The sequence below is a fragment of the Vanacampus margaritifer genome, chromosome 2 (assembly GCF_051991255.1).
Source record: "Vanacampus margaritifer isolate UIUO_Vmar chromosome 2, RoL_Vmar_1.0, whole genome shotgun sequence".
NCBI classification, from domain to species: Eukaryota; Metazoa; Chordata; class Actinopteri; order Syngnathiformes; family Syngnathidae; genus Vanacampus; species Vanacampus margaritifer.
In genome coordinates this window covers 28,225,572-28,252,310 of record NC_135433.1, presented here as the reverse complement: position 1 = coordinate 28,252,310, position 26,739 = coordinate 28,225,572, and the positions used below count along the sequence as shown (strand labels likewise).

Here is a 26,739-nt window from a genome sequence, read left to right as displayed (position 1 = left end):
TAAAGGTTTGAATGCATTTTAGGCTCGTCCTGAAATTTCACCCAAAAGCCAAATATCCCTAATTTTTTGAGTAGTGTATGACTGTTTAAATAAAAAATGTATGGAAAGTAATGTAAAATATCATGATACGTATTGCCTTGAAGACCATGTGTCGGGATACATGTGTACCACGATACTTATCGTACTGTGTCGTGATACACAATGTATCTTGAGGTTGTTGGCAATTTCCAGCCTTAGTAAATACCCATTCAAAAATGATTGCTGAAATAAATAAAAGCAATATATAACTGGGATACAATGTATTTGATAATGTGTGTACTGCTATGTTCCTAACACCCATCTATCTACTGTATATCATTTTCTCATATGACAATTTTATTTATTTATTTTTTTTGTATCTTCAAAGGTTTGTCTTTTGAGGGCAGAAGGAGTCATAAGATGGCTTATGGAGTCTGTAGTTCGCACCTAGTAATTCACGTGGAGAACACCTAATTAGGGGGTGTAATTTTGCTCCCACTGAGAGTGTCCAGGTGGAGCAGCCCGCTCGGGCAGGTGCTTCTTCTCATCTCCTGCCAAAGTGTCAGCACGTGGCAACACAACACAGGCCTCTTTCTTGTTCCTTTCTTAGCAAGCTGCACTGCTAACACAAAAGACAGAGGTCCATACACCGCTCCTCCGCATCTCAGTGTCTCTTTGCATCTTTGCAAATCCCCCACCACCCCCCACCCTGCTGTCATCATCTGTCTCTGTCATCGTTCATATCCAACCTTTAATCAGAACCCCCCCTCATCTGCCTTTATCAACCTGCCCATATAGCATTCCACACTGTCATAGTATACATAGCATGCAGAGAAGCCATATTTCACCCCCCCCCCCCCAAAAAAAATTTTTTTTTTTAAAAAAGGGGTCCAGAATTACATGTCTGCACGCACAGGACTTGAATGGTTTTTAGTTTGACATTCAATTGCGCCACTCAACATAACATACAGACTTTCTATCTTATTTTATTTTTTTACATTATCTATTTTACAGGCAGGAATTACACTGCAGGTCCACTGCCTAATTACATTTTATTGGCTATATTTTGTTTTTGTTTTTCAAACTGTATATTTCCATGGACATTTGAAGTGACTCCTATCTGACATGGTCATGTTTTTTTTGTGTGAGCAAAAAGTAACAAATATGTACAAAAATCACTCCAAACGTCACTACGCAAGTGAACAGTGATAAATTAGTAATACAAATGTTAATGTTATGTGTTTAATGAATCTTTATAAGTAGTGAAATAAATGAGCTTTCCTACCATCTTCCAATTTGTTTAGGTGTACCTGTATATACGTTTCACTTTTGGAAATGAACTACTAAAATAAACATGGTATTTATGCAAGTGCAAAATCTTTGCAAATTCATGAGTGGGTGTGATGTGATGTCAGTAGTAGAAAAAAAGAAAAAAAGAAAAAAGTTCCCCCTTAATAATATGACTTCATGTAGAAAATTTTGTTTTCATGAGTCTTCCTTATTATACCTGTACAAATGAATTACCCTTTAGAAAATTCTGGTTAAATGTAGAGTCTATATCCAAGTATATAGGGCTTTAAGCACCAATATTATACATTACATAACATTGCATGTATGTTATTTATGCAATGTTGACGTATGTCCTCAAAGTTGGCCGTGCTACTCGTATGCTGTAAGGATGTCCCAAAAATAGTCTTTCCCCCCATCAGTTCAACCAAAGCTGCTATTTTAAATGATGGTAGAAGTATAGCTTCAAGTCACGGCTTCAAAGCTCAAAGCCGCAACACTTCACAAACTGCTGTAGTTGAGTTTTATTTTTTTCTATTTCTTTTACAGTGAGAGAAGTCTTTAAAGACACTTTCACATGATAAGATCTTTCCCATGCTGCCTGCCGCAGTGCTGGTTTGACCTTTGGCACAGTTTGTGTAGTGAAGATGTTTTTTGCTTTTGATGACTCACATATCTTGGAAGAAAATCGGTGCAAGGGGAGTTTATTTGAAGTCGTCCTCGCCACAAGTTCAGACTTGCTCCGAAACAGCTAGCATGCACCAGCTGACAGATTTGCACTTTAGAATATATCAAGTGGATCTTGTGTGCGTTTTTAAATTTTCCTCGACATATGTGTGGTCTGTAGGTGCAAACGGTGCATGAGCTGCAGCAGCAAGTGAAACGGCAGTGTGCCGAAGTGGAGAAAAGCAACATGTTGCTTCAAGAGACGATGCAGGAGAAGGTCCAGCTGGAGATCCACCAAGCGGCCGTCAGTGGCGAACTGCAGGAGGCCAAGAGAAGGTCTGGAGATGTTGGGCACAAAGATACCATTTATTGTAACTACATGGGGAGGATTTGTCATACATGTATAAACAATAGAGAGGCAACATGATGTTTACAGAGCATTACTGTGGCGTTTTATAAGTGCCTGAGGATATTTAGCAAAAAAAAAGTGTATTTGCCAGGTACATTTAATTTGTGTAGCATGGTGAAACAGTGGTTAGCTCATGCACCTCACAGTTTGAATCTTGGTACAGGGCCTCCTGTGTGTTGTCCTGTAGTTTTTCTCTGGCCTCTAAATCGGGGTTGTGCAAACATTTGAGCTCAAGGGCCATATTGGATTTTTAAATTGGATGGCTGAAAAAGTAAAACTAAAAAATGGAAAATAATGTATTTTGGTAACAAAATAATTTACCAGGTATTAATTAACTCATTTGCTCCCAAAAATGTATGAATACGTTTTATTTTAAATGTTTTGAGTGTCCCAAAGATGTATTTATATGTTTTTTTGTATAAAAATAAATAAATAATTGTATGCTAAAGCAGTAGTGGGCAAACTCGGTCCTCAAGGGCCGTAGTCCTTGAATGTTTCCCTGCTCCAACGCAGCTGATTCCAATCAACAGGATCGTTATCAGGCTTATGCAGAGCTTGCTGATGAGCTGATCATATATCTGCATATATCAGCTGCGTTTGAGAAGGAAAACATCCAAAACCTGGGGGGTTCCGGCCCTCGAGGACCGAGTGTGCCCACCCAAGAAATAAACTAGGGCCATGTTGAAAAAAGCTCATTTACCCACAGTTCTATACAGATTTGTGAAAAATGATGAAACTCAGCTATATTCTAATGCTAATTGCTTCAAAACGGAAACATATATATATATATATATATAAATATACTATTTTTTTTCCTGATGAAAGAAGAGACTCTAATCTTTCTTTTGGTATAGCAAAAGAACACAATATTATGTGGGCCTTGCAAACTCAGTCAAAATATAGTAAAACAGGCAGGAGTGAACAGGATTGCTTCAGTGAAATGGCTTGAGGGGAGGTGACATTCAAACTGTAGAATCTGGAGAAAGTGCAAGGCGACCACCAGGAAACAGCCGCACAGACGTCCTCCAAGGACACTCTTTTCAGAACTGCCCATGACGTAGACACACTCCTGGTGGAGTGACTGCGCACCCCAGGAGGAGGGGGACAACCAGAGACCCTGTACGACTGCCGAATTACCTCCCTGATCCAATGGGAGAGGCGTTACTTGGACACAGCAGCAGCTCCTTTATTCAGGCCATCGTAAGACACAAAAAGCACAGCGCCCATACAGGACAACACAGACCTACATCGTCATCCCCATCCGTCGACGGCAGAGCAAAACGAACGAGACGAATAGGGTGGTTGGCTTGAGAACCAGACAAAACTTTGGGCACAAAAGCAGCATTTGGCCACGATGTGACCCCTGCCCCGTTGGGGTGAAGGCATTCGGGGCTAACAGATAGGGCGTGGAGCTCCCCCACCCACTTAGCGGATGCTATCTTAAGTAGAAACGCCGTCTTGCAAGACAGCCAGTGAAGTTCCCCTTCGGTTAATGGCTCGAAAGGGGACATACACAATGCACCAGACGAAGGTCCCAGGCGGGGACTCGAGGCGGGTTCCTAAAACGAAGGAGAAAGCCACCCCTGAGGAAGGAGGCCACTCGTTTATGGCAACCCACAGACTTGCCATCAACTGTAATATGGCAGGCCGAAATGGCCGCCACGTAGACCTTGATCGTAGAAGGGGAACACCCCTCATCGTAAACAGATTGGAGGAATTCTAGAACAGTGGGAATAGGGCACGGCACGGGATCCCTCCCGCAACTTGCACACCACTCCGTAAATAGCTTCCACCTGTTAGCATACAGCGTACGAGTGGACTAAGCCCCGGCATTAAGGATCGTATGGTGAACAGAAGACGAGCACTCAGTCAGCAATGGGTCTCGACCCTCAGCGGCCAGACACACAGATGGAGCCGGCAAGGATCGGGATGCCAAATCTGACCCCGCTGTTGGTACAGTTGATCCAACCGACTGGGCAGGATCCACGGTTCGGAGGAGCAAAGACTGCGGAGGACAGGGAACCAAGTCTCGGTGGGCCAAAGAGGGGCCACCAGCAACAACGTGTGACCCTCCAGAAGGACCCTCTGAAGGGTCAGATGAATGCGGGGGGGAGGTGAGAAGATATATAGCAGGCTCCTTGGCTAGGAGTGTGCCAGATCATCCCGGGCTGCTTTGTTACCGCAGGGAAAACCAGAGGGGACAGTGAGTGGACTCCTCGGAGGCAAAAAGATCTACCGTCGCTTTTCCGAAGCAACTCCAAATGGCGCTCACCACCTCCGGGTGGAGACGCCAATCCACTGACTGGTTGACAATGCCCGGGAGAAACATGGCCCGCAGGGTGGAATGACGGGGGGGCGGCCCATCTGAGAAGCCTTCTTGAGGCCCGTAGCAACTGGGCGGATCTTGTCCCGCCCTGATGATTGATCTGATACACAGTGGAGGTGTTGTCCGATCGTACCAGGACATGAGGCCCTGCCACGAAGGGCAGAAAATGAATAACTAATAAAATGAGGGACAGATGCACCGCCCGCAGCTCCAGCACATTGATGTGCAGTGATCTGTCCCCTGCAGACCACTGGCCTTGAGCCGTCCTGTGTTGCCAGACTGTACCCCATCCACTCGGGCTGGCATCGGTGGTTACAACTTTGTGACGTGTGGATACCACCCCCAACGGGACTCCTGCCGGTAGAACAGACCGGCGACCCCAAGGTGCGAGAGCACCCATGAACCGACTGGATACTCGGAGATGCTTCAGACGATCCAGCAGCGGGTTGAGCCGGAAGCGGAGCAGCTACCACTGCAATGGTCGCCCAGTGGCACAAGTGCCCAGCAGAGGCCGAAAAAGGACATAAGGCAGCATCCCATTGGCATGGAAGAGAGAGATGAGGCGTAGCACATCGTCAAACCTCTGTGGGGATGGTCGAGGAGTCATGGAGGTTGTGTCCAACGACATTCGGATGAACAGAGTCTGCTGAGAGGGAACAAGATAGGACTTCTCTAGGTTGACCTTGAGCCCAAGTCGTGACACATGCTGCAGAAGCATAGAGATTGCCTGATCCCTGGACGGTGCGCATATCAGCCAGTCATCCAAGTAAGGGAGCACCTTCATGCCCCTCGAATGCAGGGGTGCAAGTGCCGCCTTCACTATACGTGTGAACACTCTGGGATAGAGTGACAGCCCGAATGGGAATGCTCTGAACAACCAGTGGCGACCCCTGTAGGCAAAGCAGAGAAACTTCCTGTGCTGAGGAGCAATAGGGACGTGGAAATAAGCGTCCTTCAGATTGATTGACGTGAACCATTCCCCTCGGGTGATCGTCCTCAACACGGCCAACGTAGTCAGCATACGGAAGGACAACACCCTGGGGTAACGGTTGAGACCTCTCAGATCCAACATAGGGCGTAATCCACCTGTCTTTTTTGCAATGAGGAAGTAGGGGGAGTAGAGTCCCCCTGGATGAGCCAAGGGATCCACTGGTTCGATAGTGGACTTGGCGAGGAGGGTCACTAGCTCTTGATCTAGAGCTAGTGCCTTTTTGGCTCGCTGATGACAGTCTCTCTGACCCGGATGGAGAGAGGGGGCCGGCGTCGGAACTGAATCCTGTACCCATGGCCATGAGACAAGTTTGAAAGCAATAGGTGAGCTGGCGACAGGAAAAGTAACCGACTGCCGGCCCCTCAGGCTCAATCCCTGGCCCTCCCGGATTCAGTGGTCCGGGAGGGACGGGGCCTGGTGTGTTAAGCTCGGGGCTGAACATGGGGTCCTCGGCCAGAGGGGCGAACCCCACGGGCATCCGTGACATGTCCCCAAGAGGGACAACGAGGCCCGTATCCCCCCCCGTAGGCCGAAAGGACTACACATTATGTGACAGAGGGGTGGCCGGGAGAGCGGCTCCCCCCGAGTTTGATGGAGCATAGGGCTAAAAACGGCTAAATTAATGTAACAAATCTTAATTTAATTATTGTTAACTTACCAAGTATTCAGTAAAATAAATATGATCATAAATATATGTTCAATGTGCATGTTTCACAATTATTTTTTAAATGTTATTATTCACATTATTAATAACCAATTATTTTATAAAACAGTGAATAAATACATTTTAAGTAAACACATTTGAGTTGGTTAAGACATTGGCAACTAAATTGATGTAACACATATTATTGCAGTACAGACGCTCCCCAACTTACGAACGAGTTTACGTTCCGAGCGATCGTTCGTAAGGTGAATTTGTTCGTAAGTTGCTTCAGTACTATATTTTGTATTATAATTTATGTTTAAAGAGAATACGTACAGTACTGTACTACGTATGTTAGAGAGAGAGAGCGAGAGACACACACAGTATGTACATGTACGTAATAAGATAAATAAAATGAAGTTTAACTTACTTTTGGAAGATGTACTCGATGCTTAAGGATTTGATGGAGGAGGAGGAAGAGGAGGATTTTATATCATGAGAGGTTCTTCGTCGTCGCTGGAATGGGCTTCAAAAGTTACTTCCTCCTCCGTAACTTCAATGTAGGAAGAAGTTGAGGGTCGTGGAGAAGAAGATGAGGGTTGATGAGTATCTTCCTTGGAGGATTTACTAGAAACTGGCCGAAAGAAGCGATCTAACTACGATTGCACAGTTTTCTTCTTTTTTCATCATAAATGATGCGGTAGCACTGTATGGCATCATTCAATTGATTTGCAACCTTTGTGCAACGTTCAATATTTGGGTCTTGCTGCTCGAAGAGTGCGATGGCTTTATCTATGAGCGACAGGCGTTTCTTCTTCTTCCTCCTCCTCGACACGTTGCTGAGCCTCCAATGCTGGGTGAGCTCTCACAGCGCCAAGCGTCGGTATTAGCGGCGGAAAGAAGCACTACAGTACTCGGAAAAAGGTGCGCAATAAAAAATCGAACTTACAGCATCTCTTTCCGAACATTTTTTGACATGCGCGCATGCGCGCAGACATGTTCGTATGTACCCTTGTTCGTAACACGAATGTTCGTAAGTAGGGGAGCGTCTGTACTCTTGATAAAGTAAAAGCTCAGTGGGCCGGTTTAAAGAGCAACTGGGTACTTATGTTGCCCTAAACTGCCCACGAAACAGAGTGAATTTTTGTTGACTGGCAACCAGCCCAGGGTGTACACCATCTCTTGCCCCAAATCACCTTGGATGGACTCCAGCTTCCCTTCCATCCTAATGAGGCCGAGTGCTATATAAAATTGATAAGTGGATGGCATTAATTTGTCAATGTACTGTATTATATGGTGCATATACAGTATATTTATGCAACCCTGCTTTCAGAATGGCGGTCCTCCAAAAAGAGAAGGACGAGCAGAGTGTTTTGTTTGAGGAGACCTTGCAGACGTTCCAAGCCAAACACCAGGCCGATGTCAACCATTTACATCAGGAGCATACTCTGTCTGCAGCTAAGGTAACACCTGAAACATTCCATTTAACACAGTTCATTAATTGGGCCTTTCAATCCGGACACCGGCAACCTTTTTTCTTTCACCTTAATCAGAAGTTGATTTCCCTTTTGCAAAACATAATGCATTGAAAACAGTACAAAAAATTGGTATTTTGATAATTAAGCATACTCAAATTATTTTCTCTTGCAGGCCTCTGAGGTAATGGAGGATTTTGAGAAAACTATTGCTCAGCTCAAACAGCAGCTCCTGGTCAGTGAACATCAGCGACAGACACAAGTTAGGGTACGAAATGTGTGATAAAAGCAGTGCACAATTACATTTGTGATTTGTTATGTGTCACATTCTTCTCTGCCTCTGTTCAGGATCAGGATTTAAAGTTCCAGGAGGGAAAAAAAGTGTTACAGATCAACTATGACAAAAAGGTATGTGCTCCTGTACGGAAGCTCATTCACCAAAGTGACTTCAATAAACCCTGAAAAAGAGGATTTTAGTCCAGTCCATGTTTTAAAAGAAAAAAATGTTTAAGCTCCGTTATTCATGTTCTTGTTAAATCGGAGTTGATTAACTGGCAGGCTTGTATAAAGGTCCTGAAAGCAATATTTGAGTCAAAGTAGTCAAAGTCTTAATAGGAAATGACTATTGGAGTAAGGCACCTTGTAGAATATTACTTGAGTAGAAGTCTCGCGATAACTAAAAGAACATTTGATGTTTTGATTTCACTGGGTTACGTTAATTAAATGGTTGTTCTATATTAGTAATAATAAACAATATACAAATGTTATGAATCAGATAGTTAAAAAAAAAAAAGTTACACAGTCAGTAAATCAACTACCCGAGAATAACTGTGACAAGTTATTACAAACCAGTAGCAAATGGTGTGATACAAGAGAGGAAAATTAGTCCTGTCAGGCGATTGAAAAATTTAATCTAATTAATTGCAGGATTTTGAATCAATTAATCTAATTAATCGATTTTTATCTTAGATCTGCTAAAGGTCCCCAAATAAAGAATTAGAATTCTAGGACATTACAAAATTGTAGTGCATGACTAATCAATTAAATACACCAAGAAGAGAAGATTTTAAATCCACATTTTTATTGTTGAAGTGTGCTTCATACATGAAATTCAAAAGAAAAAGTTTAAGCACATCAACAAACCAATTGAGCCAGGCATTATTCAAAAAGATAATCTAAACTTCAATTTTGCAAAAAAAAAAAAATTTTATTTACATTAACACGTGGACAGTATGTGCTGCTTTGAAGACCCCCTTTTTCTTTTATTGCTCAGTTCCTTAGAACCCAATATTAGATTTGGCAAAGGCATCTTTTGTTGAATTACAGGTAGAATTCTTTAATAAAAAATATACAAGTTTCCTCTTGTAAACATCATTAAGCATATAATATATACATGTATTTAAAGCAACATTAAGGAACTTTCAGTTTACATTGATTATGGCGACGCCATATGGACAAAAGCGGTAATGTTATGCCTGAAGGAAGACCACGTTTCCCATGAGGACAAGCGCATTGCGTTGTGTTTGAACTCACGCCAGCGAGCGTTGACATTCAAATTGACTTTTGTCTTTGTAACGAATGGGTGAAGGGGGAAGTGACGTATGCCATAAAGCAGTCAGCACATTTGTAGTTTTTTTGTGTGGCAGTGTTCTTACCATCCTCCTCGAAGTTGCTTAATGCCAATAAAAACGATACAGAGCCCCTCAGGCCATGGCAAAGGTACCATTCAACTAGTTTCGATGTTTCATCAGAAGAGTTATGAAAATATTTTATTAAAGTTTGAAAAGTTCCGTAGTGCTACTTTAAGGCAAGTTGTAAAATGTCTGAAGTCCTCTTGTTGATATTTAACAAACTTAAAACATTATAAATCATGCTGTTTCTACTAAGTATTGTCTCAAATGTTCTCCAATTTCGATACTGTAAATGTAGGGATCGTATCCGTATGCTGAGAAATGTTTCTTTGGAGTAGTAATATGGCAGCCTCGCGGCTGCAAAAGTCTTGCCCTGTCGGCTATCCAGTTATGTATACAGATCAGTGGTTCTTACTTACTGCGTAACAGATGCAGAATGCAAGGAAAAGAAAGAAAATAATTTGAGCTGCGGTGCGGGTGCGGCGCAGAGGAAGAAATTACACGAGCCAGAGAGGAAGTCAGGCGTCGGCATCAAGGTAGATCCGGTATATTTCAAAATAAAACCGTTTGCAAACTCGTTTTTAGCTAACTACATAGCTTGACACGAGTCGGATACTTAACTCATTCACTCCCAGCCATTTTCACAGAAGCAATCCCCTTCACTCCTGGCTGTTTTACTGGATTTTGACAGATTTTCCAAGGCCCACAGAATATTGTGTTCTATTGCTATAAAAACATGGAATGTACCAAAGGAAAAGATTAGAGTCTCCACTTTCATCAGGGAAAAAAAGTGTAGTTATATCTGTTTCCGTTTTGCAGCAATTAGCATTAGAATATAGCGAAGTTTCATCATTATTCACAAACCTATTAAGGATTGTGAGTGATTGAGGTTTTTTTTCAACATGGCCCTGGTTGATATATTTTGCTCTGCTGACACCTGCTGGCCGTTTTTTGTAATAACTGCCATTTCTATAACTGTTCTTTGCAGTTTAGAGGCAGCATCAAAGCCTTCTGTATACTCTAGCAATAAAAAACAACAGCATAAAAAAACTTAGCAATACGTCTTTGGGACACTTAAAACATTAAAAATCGAACATTTTCATACGTTTTTGTTAACAAATGAGTTAAAAGACAAAGAAAATAAGCTCAAAATATATTAAATATGACAAAATAATACTATTTAGACACAAAACGTACTTACCCATGGTAGAAGAGCCATGGTAGAAGTCCCAGAAATAATGTCCAAAGCATATCGATGTGACAACAGGCAAGTGTGTGCATGAGACCTCGCTGGTAAACAATCAGATTACCACTGTGCTGTTGTGTAATACAGTCCCCACAGATTGATGTGTCACGTAATATTGGCAAAGCAAATTCTTATGTCCAATTATAAACAAGAACTGACTTGAATGGACACATAAGGCATTAAGTGAATGAACACTTTCTTCTGATTTTATATGGTTACAAAGATGGTTAGCGGGAATGTATCGCAGTAAAAGTTATAATGTGTCATCTTAGCCTGCACCTCATTGCAGGCAGCACTGTTCCTAACATCAAGAAATCCTCTTCAAAGCACTCCCAAAGTGGCCTTTGTTAATGAGCGGAGCTGGACCAGACTTTTTAGGTTAAGATCAGGTTTAAAGACTGGACTGCACCTGGGTCATCTTCAAAGTACAGTGTGTATGTGTGTGTGGCATCCCCCCCCCCCCCCCCCTCCCATTGGCTGATACACCTGCAAGAACTTAGCAGACTCCTGCACACTTAATTCAAGCGGCGCTTAATTGAACTCTCTTGAGATGAAAGCCAGTCATGTCTTATTGATGATTTTCCAATAGTCAAGGCCACATGCTAACAACCTCTGTGGGGTCTGTCATGTATTTCCACAGTGGTCACAGGGGCAGTGCCATGTGGACATGAAAAGGGGCTCATATGGCAGCCATATAGTTTCATAGTGAGAGGCCCTGACAGGCTCAAATGCTACTTTTGATGGGGCTCACCAAGGTTGGCAGACGACCATGTGCACAAGGTCACGTGTCTTGTTTGAAGGCACTTCAAATACGCTTACCTTCCTTTCTCTTTACTCTTGCTCTCTTCTCAGGTTCTGGCATTGCACGACGAGGCGGAGAAAGAGAGGACACAGGCCAAGAGGAAGCTAGCCAAACTAGAGGATGCACTCAGGTACATTAAAAAAATAAAACTTTTGTGGGATATCCCAGTAAACGTGCCTTACTTCTCACTTTATATGCTGCACGTAAATACAATATCCACACGCCATCCGTAAATAGTCCACACTTTACGTCATCTGAGAGACTGTTCACATACATTGCAAGGTGCTACTAGTTGGGTTTGAAATGGCGCTAACTCTTTTTGTGGTCGGCATATCTGAAATGAAGCAACAAATACTGCTCATTTTCCATATATGTTGCAATATGGTACACAGTATAAGGTTTGGCTCAATATGAAAACATCTTGCTCTTAAATACTCCAATCACATTTTAGCCTTTGTGAGTTCAAACTTTGTTAGGAGGTCGCAGGTACTGAATCAACTCCTTGATCATGAAAGAACAGTCACCATGAATTCTGATCAGAGGTTAACAAGGCAGCCCTTGCACTGTTCTCTTTGAAGCGTTCTCAAATGACTTGAGAGTGTCAAGTCGGGTTCCATATGCAAAATAAGGATGCTTTATTAAAATAATACAGCGGAACATAACTTTAATTTATCTATGACGCAATTCAAATTAATTAAATACTATAATACATGTACAAAGATCCCATAAACTAGACCGAATGGTGGCTCTCCCGCTTTTTTAGCATTATTTGGACAGTAGTCACTTGTTCAACATTGATTAAATTGCGTCAAAGTCTGCTAAAAGAGGAATCATTCATGAGAGTCGTGCTTCAGATTCAAAACATTCTAAGCCCTTGTGTCTGTGTCCTTCTGTGCGTGTCTCTGTCTGCCATTTAGCTGTTTAACATTCCCCACTTAGCTTACAGCGCTTTCAGCACAAAGCGCAACATTAAGGGAACTTCACAAGCATATTACAGTTTTTGTGGGTGGAACGCGCCAGTAGAATGCGGATCTCCAACTAAGCCCATTCTACAACCTCAGGCTTGCGCCGAGCCGTGCGCTGTCCAGTCATGGTGCCTTCAGCCCCCTTGAGAGATTTCAAACTGTTTAGCTCAATAGTAGTAACTCCGAGGAGTAAAGAGATTTAGTTTGTGCGGTGCTCGATTTTCTTTCTTGGATCCTCATCAGTGACTGGAAGCGCTTTGTGTCTTAGCCCAGTTCTTGTTGTTGCTTATGCAGTAAAGCCCACTGAACTCTACCGCGCATAGCGAAAAGACTGCTAGTCAATTGATGACACCTCTCTAAAAATCTTTGCAATTGCATTTAATTGTTTAAAGTAAACCATAAAAAAGTACCACAAACTATGATCCTAAAAATATTTTAATACCATTTATTTATTTTAATTCATTCCAGACATGTCAAAAACCACATAACGAAAACATTACAAACAATATTGGTGTACAGACAATGCACCGCTTATACAAATGTCCTTTTCAACATGCCCGAAAAGGGCTAGGAACAAGTACAACTTATTCACCAATCACCATCGATGATTATGAGCCTTAATCCTAAGAGTTCTGTAAAGCAATGTTAGAAACAAAAAGTTTTCGTTTTCAAAAACCAAATTCAAACTTATCTTTACAGCATTACCAGAGGTGGGTAGAGTAACTCAAGTAAAAGGTAGTCATCAAGAAAGTCACTCAAGTACAAGTAAAAAAGTATTTGCTGAAAAAAATACTCCAGTAATGAGTAACTGCTTGAAACATAAAGTCTGATTTATTTTTAAAAACAATGTCTGCAGACAGACAAAAGCATTAAATAATGTGCAAATTCTGGCATCTTCAAATAATGGGGGTAAGAAAAAAAACGCTGTCAAAGTTAGTGTTAACTCATTGGTTAATCACAAAAAAATATCGCATTAATTATGTATTGGCAGATTAATCGCACTATTCATTTTGACCGCAGATGATCCTTTAGCCTGACAGTGGATGGTTACATGAAAGATAGCACGTTGTGTTTGAGCAATAAACATAACTACATACTTTAAAGTAAAGCATTTGATAAATGTTTGTGTATGACATTCAGAATATTTGCGGCCATTTAGTTTTTTCATTTTTAATTATGCAAGCAATTAACTGATTAGAAAAAGAGAAGGATTAGCGTGTACAGTGGATCAAAAAATGTTGAAGATGTCCTCATAACGTTAAATATCAAAAGAATTAACACATTACAGGTGCTCTTCAAATTATATTTTTAATTAAGTGATTCATTGTTATGAATCAAAATTTTAAGATGTGATTAATCCCGATAAAAATAAAAAATAAAAATCGTTTGACAGCTCTTACATTTTTTTTTTTTTTTTTAAAGATTTGAGCTCGAACAACAGTGCAAGCAGACACGTTAGCCCAAGCATGCACAATCCATTATTTTGCCGTTAACAGGCAGTCAGTCCTGTTTTTGTTGTTTTGTTGTTTACGGTGAAATTCAAAGTCACTGTTCCATTTGACATCTTCTGTGCGCAAAAGCGTTTTCTCAGCTGTTTGCTCAGAAGCCGATGTTTTTGGTGAAATCAACCCATGTTCTACTGCTAATTACTAAAGAACAGAAAAGGCTAAAAAAAAAACTTTTTTTTTTGAATAGTGTGAACTTTTTGGGGGGTACATTTGCTGCTTGTTTTGTCACAGAACACAATATTCTGTGGGTCTTTAAAGCTCAGTCAAAATGCTTTAAAACGGCTGGCACCGTAAAGAAATCTGCTTTGAAAGCGGCTGCCAGTGAATGAGTTAATAATTGCCTAATTGAGTTGAGTTGTAGAATGTACTTCTATTTACTTTCTCTTTGATTCTGTGACAGTAAAAACTCACTTTTTTTTTATTCAGTACAAATCACAACGGGACATTTGATGCCTTTGTCCGCTTGATGTTTGCGCTTGTTGAAAACCGCCCGGCAACAAAGCTTTTAAACGCAGCAGACACATCCAGTGGCGCCTTAATGATGCTCGCTGTTCGCATCAGTGAGGAGTCAAGTCTCTGCCTCGTTTGGCCGTTAAGTGCCGAGAAAGTGGCCCATCAGCCTGCTGTCTAATTAAGCACTCGGGCTTGCTGCGCACACGCTCTTTAAGCAGTCGGATGTGTGCTACCTGCCTGCTGCCGCGGCAACAGCGCAAGGCTTTTAAAGGCGATCCAGGAGAACTTCAAAGTCAAAGTGTGTGTGTGTGTGTGTGTGTGTGTGTGTGTGTGTGTGTGTGTGTGTGTGCGCAGAGAGATGGAAAGACATAAAATACAATTAAACAAGCAGAGCTACCCGGCGAGGCAAAGATGTACACCGGCTGGCTATTCTTTGTATTGTGTGTACTTCTTTTTTTATCTGTATACTTTTGTTTCTTAGCATTCATTTCCTCACTTCTTAGTGTCGACACCAACTGTTTCCTTTTGGTATATAAAAAAAAAAGAAAAGATGAAGAAAAAACACCTGGTCTTGCCATGCAAATTCGCACTGCTGCATTCATTTGAGTTTTTGGTCGGTGTTACTATAGCAACAACAGCGAGCACTACAAAGTGATGTCAATGTGAAAAGTGTAATAAACAGTAAAGCTTTTTTTTTTTTTTCATTCTCAATATTCAGATGTATTTTGTCATATGTTTACTTTTCATAGATTGCATTTATGGACACTGGAGATGGTTGCCCTGTTTGTTTATATACAAAACATGAGACAGGCAAACTATTAACATACACATCTTTGTATGATGCATTTTTGCTCAACTAACTAAAACCATAAGCACATTAACAACACAAGGTGTGTGCAGAGCCTTAAAACGACTAATTAAATTTAGCCAACTTAAAAATAAATTCCTCTTAATATTTAATTAAGTTACTCATACATTATAAAAATATCATAAAACACAGTTGGCGTAGTTATGTAAAGAATTTTCAGAATCTTGGAACTGGCAATGTGAAGTAAGCATTTTGACTGGCAAATATGTTCTAACATATTCGTGAACGCATTTGCAAATACGTTTAAATACGTACGAAAATTCTCTGAGTACGTTCAAACGTACTTGTAGGCTAAATGCTACAAACATAGCATATTTTCCCATAATGCCATGGGGTATTACTGTACTTGTGCATGCACAAGTCAATCCCCTGTGGCATTATGGGGGAAAACAAAGCCAAACCTAAATCATGTACTGCAGACATAAAAGTTAAGAATAAACAATGTTGATGTCATTTTACTTAATTTTTGAACGTATTGCTCTACAATAATGTGGGTCAAAGAGTGTTTTTTTTCACTCGCACATGTGCATGTTATGTAATACCCCGTGGCATTATGGGAAAATATGCTATGTTTGTAGCATTTAGCCTCGCAAATACATTCGAACATACTAAGCAGTCAAACATGTTTACTCCACATTGGCAGTCCCACGCTTCCGTAAGAATTCAATGAATATGTTTGTTTGCTAGTCTTCAGCTGCTACGAAGTTTGCCTCTTTTTTTTTTTTTTGCTCTTAATTGCGCTTAAACTCGTCAAATGTTTTGGATCTGCGCATGTTGTCTGTTGTTTAAATTCTCAAATGAGAGTTAATTTTCAGTTTGTGTAGCGTAAAACAGCTGTTCTCCAGTTTGCGCCCCTGATGGACTTCAGCCTTTCAACAGCTAAATAGCCAATTTGACTGTTACGTAATTGCTTGGTCATGCATGCCACGGTGCTCGTCTACTCTTCAAGGTGTATCACGCATGCAGTATGTTACTACGTGTGTGTGTGTGTGTGTGTGTGTATGTGTAGCTCCAGTGCATGTTTTTGAAGTGGTCTTATCTTCCCCAGCATTGCTTCTCCCATGACAGCGCTGATGGAGGGCAGGCAGGCAGGCACGGAGGTATAGATGATGGTTTGCCACGGAGGGACCAGAGCTAGTCAGCAGAGGTTTAGGAGGCTTCAGTTAGAGCGGGGCTGCAGGAGCAGGTGGAGGTATGGATCCTGAATATTGGAAAAGCCTCACCCGGCTCAATAGTTGCAATACTCCCATGGAAACTGCTAACCAAAGGTCTTATTTGGAGGTGGGTTAAACATCAATTCAATACCAGCAACCGCACAAGAACAAAAACGTTTATGGTCCATTTCATACACCTGTAGTATAGTTTTTACCTACAATACTGTACACTCGCCCACTTTGTTTGGTACACCTCCATATTCTTATGAGATAACAAAATCAGCCTGTACATAATAATGCTTGTTGGTTTTTGACACCGCCAAGCAAATGTTATTTCAAATGTGATTAATAGTGCTGTCCTCAGCTTCAGAAAACAGGTAAGCCGTGATTGGCCGTTATTCCTCTGAGCAACTGTGATGTCATTTTCACTCGACAGCTAGTGGCAAAATGGCCGCTTCCTGAGATGGATAAAAACGGTGGATTGGGCTGGTTAATTCATATTCACACAATATTACGCAGAATACCGGGTTTAGATTAGTGGTTGCTGCATAGAACATATTGTAAGAAAATGTTCGGGTTGACGTCCACTTGAACTCTTATTGGATCTCATTGTGCAGGTGTATCTAATGACATGGCCCTGCAAAAAGTATTGGTGTGCGTACTCCTCTCCTTTATGACATCTGTCTATTATTTTCTTCTTGCTTTACTTGTGCGCTCACTTATTTGTGGTCCTGTCTTTTGTTCTGCACCACTCTTCTCCCCCTTTTTGTCTTTCTCTGGGGATGTGGATGATAAACCAAGCCTGGTTTATTTTCTTCAGAGGACGCTGAATATTTCACCTTTGTATTTTCTCTTTTTCCCTCTTTTTTTTTTTTTTCCATCCCAGGCCCCTTTGAAGTGTCTGTGGATTCGTTATCATTCCATTTGGATGACTTCACAAACACAGATGTGCGCGTGCGCAGTCACATGTTCACGATGCTTATTTTACAACTAGAAATCAAAAGCACATTTAAGAACACATTCCGGTCTGATGTGTGCCATTATTTACATGGAATGCTCCTCCCACAACACAGCTTCTTCAAACTCTTGCTCTTCTTCACAAATTAGTGTAAGTGACTAGAAGAAGAAGCGGAGGGTGATTTATGCCATGCTAAAAGTAAGTTAACCTTTTAATTAAAGCCATGTTTCCAACGAGGCCCATTCAGTTGGTTCAGCTGCCGGGTGTGTTAGGCAGCATGACATGGCGTTACATCATACCATACCACTGAGACAGCGTGTAATTTGCCACTTAATTAAATAAACGTATTTCTTTTAAATGGAGCGTTTCACTTTCTTCCCATTTATTCCATTCTTTGTATGTTTATCAGGTTTAATGAAAAAAAATGCAGAATTTGAAGTTTATTTGGGGAGTTCTAAAACAAGCAACTGCCACCAATTTGTTAGAATGTCCCATACAAGCTTTTTGTGCACATACATTTTTGGGGGGTTGTTTACCTGACCCACTCACTGGGTACATGTGGATTTTCAGTAGGTTAGGTTAGTTTTACCCAAGGTTGGGTTGATTATTTTGATCCAGCAGATTGTGTTGAGAAATTTGGGTGTGCATTTTGTTGTGTACTGAATGGAGTTGCAGTCAACTTAATGTTAAATTCTTAGAAAAAAAGGATCACCTTTAGCTAGGGCTAGACTGATATGGATTTTTTTTTTTGGGCCGGAAAAAAAATACATATTAATTAAAATTAAATTTAAAATAAATGTATAATGCAGCTGACCCCGGGTTGTTTTTGGGGTTAAAATATTTTTAAGCTTTCACATATCTCGTTTTTAATTTCAAACAAAAATGGAAGGATCAGAGAGTTCCCAGATTTCTTATTGGCCATCAGATTTGTTTAAAAATGCTGATGCCAATATTCATCAAAATGCCAAATATCAGCACCCATAATCTGTTTATCCCTCCAATACATTTAATTATAAGGACATTGTTTCTTCTCATATGCATCATAACATATTTATGCTTGTTTTATGTTGCAGTTTAAAAAAAAAAATTAAAAAATTAAATAAACTGTAACTTTAGATTGTGTGTAAAATACTGACATCCAGATTTATTCCGTGCACAACTTGCATTGCTAACCTAAGCATTGCCTGAAAAATTTGGATTTGCTTTGTTTTGAATAACTGGTCCATAGAATGACCTAATCAGCAAAGTTTAATTATATATTCAGTTTTTAGCGGTTATTGTATGGAGTTATCTGTAATAAATAATGAGACCAGTGTCACTTGTGCATAACTGCTGTAAATAGTTAGTGTAAAAGGTAAAAAATAATCAGCAGAACATCTGCCAAACAATTTTTGAAGACCACAATCGGTCGAGTTAGTCGGCCGGTCGAGTAATCGGGCGGGCCCTGCTTTTAAACTCAGGGTGTGACATTTCACTTTGGTGATGTGCTGTGATTTCTAATGTAAACTAAACTAAATTCCTTGGTTCAATTAAGGTGAGGGAAAACGGAACCACCCAACCACCCGCGATCAAAACACCACCTCTCGCCCTTGGTGAAGAATTTACCATGGTTTATATACAGTGACCAGCATGTTAGGCGCAGACACCTCAGTTCCACAAATGCCGTAATCCCCGCGCCCCTTCCTGTCTGTCCATGCTAGCGGTTTGGACGGGCTGAGGACGCTTCACCCGGCCGGTGCTTCTGCTTCACTTTCTCTCTCTCTCCCTGCCTGTTAAACAGCCGTTAGGAATTTAAGGATGAGAAGACTTCCTCTTTAGCGAAAGCACATCTTTAATTTGAGCCTCCTCTCCTTCCACTTTCCTGACCAAGCATCCATTTCAAGCCAGCCGGCCGCCCTGGCGCTGGCACCGTCGCTCTTCCTCTCTCTGCGTGTGTCTCGCTGCCAGGCCTCCTCGAGTCTTTTTCTCTGTCCTCTCATCTCGCCCTCATTGCTCTGTTATTGACGGTGACACACTGTCTACCACCCTTATGACCACACACACACACTAACAGAGCAATACAGTTATTTTCCCAGGAATGGGTGCTGCTTCCATGTGGTCACGGACTCTTCAGCTTTGTTGCTATGTTTCAGTGTGTCACACGGTTTTGAACTTTGCTGCGGGGGAATGTTCTCCGTGTAGCCTCGGAGGTAAAGGCTGAGTTTAGCCAGCTCCAACCTAGTCATTCGGCCAGTGGACTTGTCAGTCATGTTCGGAACGGTTGCTCAACAGTAAAGATTTTTTCCGCTTTTTCTCACGTAGAATCTCCGTATTCCCCTCCTCTTGCAATCTCTGTGCATTTGTGTCTGCTTGAACCCGTGAGATAGCGCATGCATTGAGACTGATTAATAATTACAGAGTACACAAAATTGGGAAAGTGAAGTTGGGGAAAAAATAAATGAATTCTTTGTCGTTTGATGTCCAAAATGAGAGAGACCAAAATTACAAAGAGACAGAACTCTATAAAGAGACGCGAAAGCTTACATATTCTTTTTTAAATCCTCTGCCCTCATTCCTTTTTATGTTCTCCCTCCTCTATGAACTGTACACACACGCACACACAAACGCTCATACGCTTGATAGTCTGTTAAACACAGATTAATGTGCAATACCGTATCTCAGTGCTCCCTCACCCCCTTTGTGTTTTTGTTGTAATTGGTTTGAAGTAACATCCGCCAGCCCCTAACATTTATTCTCCTTCCTGCTTTTCCACCTTAAGGGAAAAATGAATGATTCACATTTAGAATATTCATTAGAAGGATGCAGGAAATAAATGCTAATTTTACGCTGTAGGTCCATTTCTGGTCAAGTGGCAAAATGCTATCAATGTATTTTTAAGTCAGCCCTATCTAATATATTTACATTCAAGACACGTGTAAACAAGTGTCAACATTGGACGGCATCGCCACAGAAACAAATAATAAAGCGATTAAACAAGACAGCCCTAGGCTGACTCTTCCTCTAGTTGATTTAAATGCAGCTAATCTCTGTAAATGTTACCCTACCTGTAGTCATTGTTTTCTTTATATAATGAGAAACTAATATGCTGGTAGACGTACATAATTGGTGGTGAATAGTGGTGACAAATCAATGTCCATATATGAATGGTTAATAGGAATATAACAAAAGCTCATTTGAATTGGAAAATTGGTTTTGATTTAAAAAATGCATGTGCATCGAATCGTAGCCTGCAAAGCAGATTCATCGCAATAGTCACAATCAAGCGTGACGGGGCTAACCTCACCAAACAGAAAGCGGAAAGAACCAACAAGAATCAGCTAAGAGCGGGCGAGAGAATAGAAAATTGACTTAAAGTCCCTCTAATTAACTTTTCAACCTTCAATTCATATCTTCATAATTCTGCTGATGAAAAACTACAAACGTGCAGACTGCTTTACGGCATATGTCCTTTCCTCAGTCGTTCCAGACGGAAGTCGAGTCAAACGTTTACGCGCGATTACTGTTATCATGCAGAAGCCACAAAACACCCCAAGAAACCAACATTTTTGTCTGAGGTGACAATATTAACTCTTTGACTGCCAGACGTTTTCAGAAAAGGGATGCCGTGGGTGCCAGCCGATTTAAGCATTTTTGACTGATCTTTCAAGGTCCACAGAAAATTATGTGTTTGGACTATGGAAACACACATACTACCAAATTAAAGATTGGACTCTCATCTTTCATCAGGAAAAAAAGTTTGTTTCTACCTTATTCCGTTTTTCAGTAATCAACAATAGAAAATGGTTAGTTTCACCTCTGTTTTGAAAAAAAACGTCTTTTAACGTCTTTGGCACTCCTCCATAGGATTTTACTAAACGTTATTTAACGTTTTTGGCAGTCAAAGAGATAATGATAAAAAGCCTACCAGGATGTGGATAGCACAGTACAGGATTTCACTCGCTGGCGTGAGCTGAAAGACGGGGGGGATTTCCAACCGACGCTGCCTTTGCGGGAACTCGGCTCTTTTTTGGAGGTAGCTTTCCATGCTCAAATCAAAAATAATTATGCTAATGTTAGCTATCGTAAAATTGCGTGGTAGCAATAAATAGCCATCAGCTAGATAGTTCGCCCAAACGTTGTGTGCATTCTTGTTTACGAATGCTTGTGAATGCATCGCGGAAGGCAGCGTTTGTGTGTGTATATAAGAAATGTGTTTTTTTCAAGGGAAAACAATACTGCTTTTGTCCAAAGGTGCCGCCATAATCAACAAAAACCAAATGCTCATTTGTGTTGCTTTAAAGGCACTTATTTTGACCTAGTGTAGTTGCTGTAGTTGGCCGTACAAATATGGCCGACCTGCGCATATGTACCTCAGATCGTGCAATTGCATTCTTACCGATGAAATGTGCATAGCGCTTTTCCTGGTCTTATTTGTACAACCATATGGCATTTTCACTGCAGAGGCAGAAAATAACGTGAAAATGCAGTAGAGAGTGGCAACGTAAGATGGCCACCAGTGGTTTCACTTCTCATGATGGCGAGTAATTGGCATTGTTACTCCATTCATATATAAGATATGTGTGGTCTTGGCACACGTCTTCTTTTGAAATAAATATTTCCAGTGCCGCCTGTTGCTGGGGTTTCAATGGCTGTGTGTTTCCGTTTATTTAAAATACTTTAATACTGAATGAAAACTATTGTCTCTCCCACTCGCCATTTTGAATGGCGGGATAGACCACCGAAGAGTGACGTTACTCGCTAAGAGTACTGCTGCATTCGAGGATGGTCGGAAGTCGGATTTATCCCAGTTGGCTTTTCCCAGTTCTGACCTGAAAGTGATTGAGGCAAAAGTAAACAACCAAAATGGCGGATATTGATAAATAGTTTTTTTTGTTTTGGACCTGAAAACACATTTTGACCTCCAGCTAACATGCCTTCTCGCAACTTTGCTTCATTTATGTATCTATCTTATTTCATAAGCATTCCAATACAGTTCAGTTGTTCACCGTATAATTGAATGTCAATTTCATTAAGTCAATTATTTATAAATGAAGTAAGCTATGTAGTTTTATACTCGAGTAAATTGTGCTTTTACCATTCACGGCATGTGTTTCCATAGTGGTTGCCATTGGAGAGTGACGTCATATCAAAGTTGGTCGGTGAAGTTCAGAGGGAACTTCCCCCCCCGACCACGCAAGTGGGATTTCTGAGTTCAAGGGGGCGTTCGTGTACACACTTCCTGGTTTGAAGTCGGAGAAGTCCGACCTCCCACTTTTCTCAAATGCAGCATACGTCACAGCAAATAAAGGAATTTGATTGCATGGTTTGTTTTGAACTGGGTTGAACAGCGGTCAGTGAAAGCCTGTTCAGACCTACTTTATTTTCTTTCAAGAAAGTGGGTGTGGCTTGCCACACTAATCGAATGGAACTGAACTGAATCATTCCACCTTCGAAATACAGTACATATTGAATTGTCTTTTACTGGGGAGAGATATACAGTATCTTTGAAAGTAATGACACATTTATGTGAGTAAAATGACAAGAGATTTCATTGCATCATCCGTCATTGAACTGAGGCATACCATTTTGAATGGAATCATAATCCCATTGAACAAGACACCTATCGAACCATTTCTGATGGTTAGCAATATTGGATCTCAGGAATTACTTATAAACTGCATTATCACACTTGGCTGACTCTAAAATGCATTTGAGAAAAATAACACCTTCACCTGCATCCACCCTGGCGTGCACACACTCCTCACACCCCACATGGAGACCTGACAGCTGCTCCACGCTGATGTACAGCATGTTGCAGGCTGCTGCTTCGGCATTGACAGCTCTCACTATGCCTGTCAGTCGTCTCGGCGTGCAAACTATATGACCTGACATTTGCCTGCAATAGCAGTGCAAAATCTGAGTGGAAGACACACACACACACATGCACACACAGGTGTCAGAGGGGAATATATTCAGAAAGTTATTTTTCCAACACACAAAATACGAAATGCTTATTTGAGACAGCAATATACATTTAGATTATTTCTTATGGTGTTTTAGCAGTGGTTAGACAGTAATTCATATGGACAGCATCATCCCATTTTCTTGACCTCTCTTGTCTTGTGTTCACAGTGACACAGAGAAACAACTGGACAGAACCCGGGACAGCCACAGGGCGCACCTCCAACAGGCCGACGCGGCGCTGGAGCAGTTCAGGAGGCAGGTGAAGCTCAGCTACGAGAAGGCCGAGGCCCAACTCAAGCACCAGGTCAGACTCTGGCACGCACACACATGCGACGCACATGCAACATGCAGACACACACAGAGAGTGCAACACAATAAGTGGCGTGCACCTGTTTCTTATTACGTTTATGCTCCGGCGAGTTGCCGACATTCATGCATATAATCCATTTAGTCTTGCATTAACATCTACGCGCATCCAACCTCCCTGTTGTGGTTACGACGGAATGAGCGAGCTGTTTGAAAGGCTTTAAACAAGACAATGCAGACACACACACACTTGCTCAGTTTTTGTCTTGTAGTGGTGGGAAGCACAGCCTGACCACAGATGTGAAGAAGGGCGCCACGCTGGCTGTCCTGGAATTCTTCTCTTTCTCTCTCGTTCCCTCTTCACCCCCTTTTATCGACTTTATTACATCATAGTTTTGTTATTTTTCCTTGTGCTTGTTAGTATGCTAGTTAGGTAGAACTGCAATGCGTCATACGGAGAGGTGGTATCATATTTTAACTCCCTCATCTAGTTTCTCATGACAACACCCTGACAAAGATGCTTATTATTAAATATTTCCGCGGGAATTTTTCTAGTTATTAAATATATTCATGTGTGAAAATTGCTTCGGAAGTGTTTTGCAAGTTGAGTTTGGCTGTATCAAGTTTTGCTTAGATTAATTAGAGGACGGCAAAATGCTGATGTCATCGAGGGTCAGATTATGAAATTGAAGTCTGATCAGTTAAAGGGGAAGTCATGTATAAAAAAAGAATAAAAAAAAAAGAAAAAAAAAGGTATTTACAGTAATATGCTCTATGCACTCCCACTATAGCCTAAGCACAGCATTTTGATTAAGCTGAGCCCTTGGGCACAGTAATGTCATTTTCAATCAGCAGCAAGTGGCACACACACACACACCAAGGTGTATATAGGAGCTGGATTTTGCTGTTTAATTCCCATTTACAAGTCACAACTAAGGTTGTAAATGTAACTCAATGATTCTGATTATGTGTTAGTGATACAGGCAGCTTGTATAAAAGTAAATTGGAAACGCATCACAGTAGAATGCACTGCAATCCAACACTTCCCGTAGCCACAGTAATAAAAGGATACCTCAATAATTACATGCTAATGACATCATTGTTGATTTGTGCTTTTGAAACTCATCTAATTAACTTTTAGTGAATGAGCCAAGTGTGATTGCTCAAATGTCTTGGACAGGTGCAGTCGCTGCTTTCTCACAATTAGTGGGTGTGGCAGAGAGGGCCTGCTGTGTATTTCAATAGATAATAGGTTGCACTTATAAGTACAGCCGCACTAAATAGTGCCTCACTTTCTGCCCTCCAAACCGCTTTGGCCGGCGCTTTCTAGGTGAAGCTTCTCCATTCGAATGCATCTTTAAAACTCTCAAAGATGTCCAGGAAGTCAGTTTGGCTACAGGCGATCTATTTATTTATTTATTTTCCGCATTGCGTGTGTGTGTTTGCGAAGCAGCAATGAGTGTGATTTTAAACACTTTTATGTGCGGGAGATAAGCCTTTTTCTAATAAGTTAAGATTGCTTTCTTTATTTTTTTGCTTTTTGCATTTTTGGTGGAGGCACCAATACATAGCAGTGATTCACAACAGCTGTGAGATCATTAGGTGTGCTTCAGGAAACTTCAAATCAAATCCCACTTACAATTTAGGGTTGCAATTAACCATTATTGAAATAATTGATTGTTTGAAATTTACATTTACATCCCTGTATTGAAAAACATTGACAAGTGTAGAAGATGCATGATCTTAAATTATTCATGATTCAGTTACTGGTTTGGTCTGCAACATGTCAGAAAACAGACAAACACTTTCATCATTGTATTCTGAAGTAAAAGCAAGCAGCAGCACAGCAGCAGCACTATTCATCTTTTTTTGTGTGACATTTGTAACGTTTGCTGGTATGCTGTGAAATTTACTTTAATGTTGAATATGTGCCTTGCCTCAAGAAAGGTTGGTTAACACTGAGGGTTTGTGTGGGTGAAAAATGTATGTATGTGGGCAGTACAGTGCAGCCGTGGACGCAATGCAAGATGTCCAGCAATGAAAATATACTCAAATTTGGCCTGTAAATGTTTCAACCAACTCCACATTTGAAAAAAAAAAAAAGAAGTTTCTTATGTTCATGAAGATGGCCAGGAAAGTGAAACAGAAGGCAGTATTATATAATGCTGAAATCACTATGCTAGTCTCGCTACATTGGATTTTGTCACATAGGTAGTGATACAACTAATCAAATTTAGGAGCAATTTCTGTTGCATTACTCAACATATTTACCAGGGCCTGACAGAGTAACATTTTAAAATTGGCCTTATTTTTCACACCTTTTAACACGTTTCAACACAAAGATACTGACATTCAAACATTCCCCTACCATCATCATTTCCTCTACTTAGCCAGGTAAGAAACTCATTGAGATTAATAATCTCCTTTTCAAGAGTGAACTGGCTACAGAGAGACACAGACACAAAAAAAAAGCAACCCCCAAAAAAACAGTCAAATGTTTCGCCTGTAATTCATATATTTATTCATGTAAGTTATTAAGGGACCAAAAATAAAGTTGTATTATTAATTTCATTCGACCTTACTGTGGCACGCCCCTCCCTGCCCACTAAATGCGACGAGCAGCCCCCCTCTGACATTTACTAGTCAAGAGGCATCCACAGTAATAGCAAAGTTGTCAAATCTTCCTTGTGATTTCTCTGTCAGGTATTTTCGAGACAACCATATTTCTCTTCGAAGCAGAGGGGGCTTTAATTTGTTTTAGTAAAGGATATCTTTACTCCCTCACCATGCAAAACAAAGGAAATGCACATCACTGTTGCTGCTACAGAAGTCAGGAAAAGACACCGCACGCCTCACTCACTTTGACTAATTGTCAGCAAAACAGAAGTTTTTGGGCATTGTTCCTGTCAAGCAGGGTTAGAATGAATTTATATTACCTCATAGTTTGAATGTTTTGACGGTTAGCTACACGGAGCTATCGTTAGCCTTTGGCTAAAAACAAGAATTCGTAGTTGTTTGAGGGTTTAGGGAAGGGAATAAACCGGACACTGTTATCTCTCTTACACAAGCCGTGACTACGGCAGGACGCCA

The 26,739-nt window shown here is 41.0% G+C and overlaps 1 protein-coding gene across 5 annotated transcripts in view; it reads left to right on the top strand.

Annotated features, from left to right (window-relative positions):
• Nucleotides 1-26,739, top strand: part of LOC144043639 (axin-2-like) — a 188,185-nt gene that overhangs the window by 40,130 nt on the left and 121,316 nt on the right. For all 5 annotated transcript variants that reach the window (XM_077557493.1, XM_077557492.1, XM_077557496.1 and 2 more), the window contains exons 13-18: nucleotides 2,153-2,307; nucleotides 7,674-7,803; nucleotides 7,991-8,083; nucleotides 8,164-8,223; nucleotides 11,545-11,624; nucleotides 23,512-23,647. In XM_077557493.1, the coding sequence (XP_077413619.1) occupies nucleotides 2,153-2,307; nucleotides 7,674-7,803; nucleotides 7,991-8,083; nucleotides 8,164-8,223; nucleotides 11,545-11,624; nucleotides 23,512-23,647 (654 nt within the window). The remainder of the gene's footprint in view (nucleotides 1-2,152; nucleotides 2,308-7,673; nucleotides 7,804-7,990; nucleotides 8,084-8,163; nucleotides 8,224-11,544; nucleotides 11,625-23,511; nucleotides 23,648-26,739) is intronic.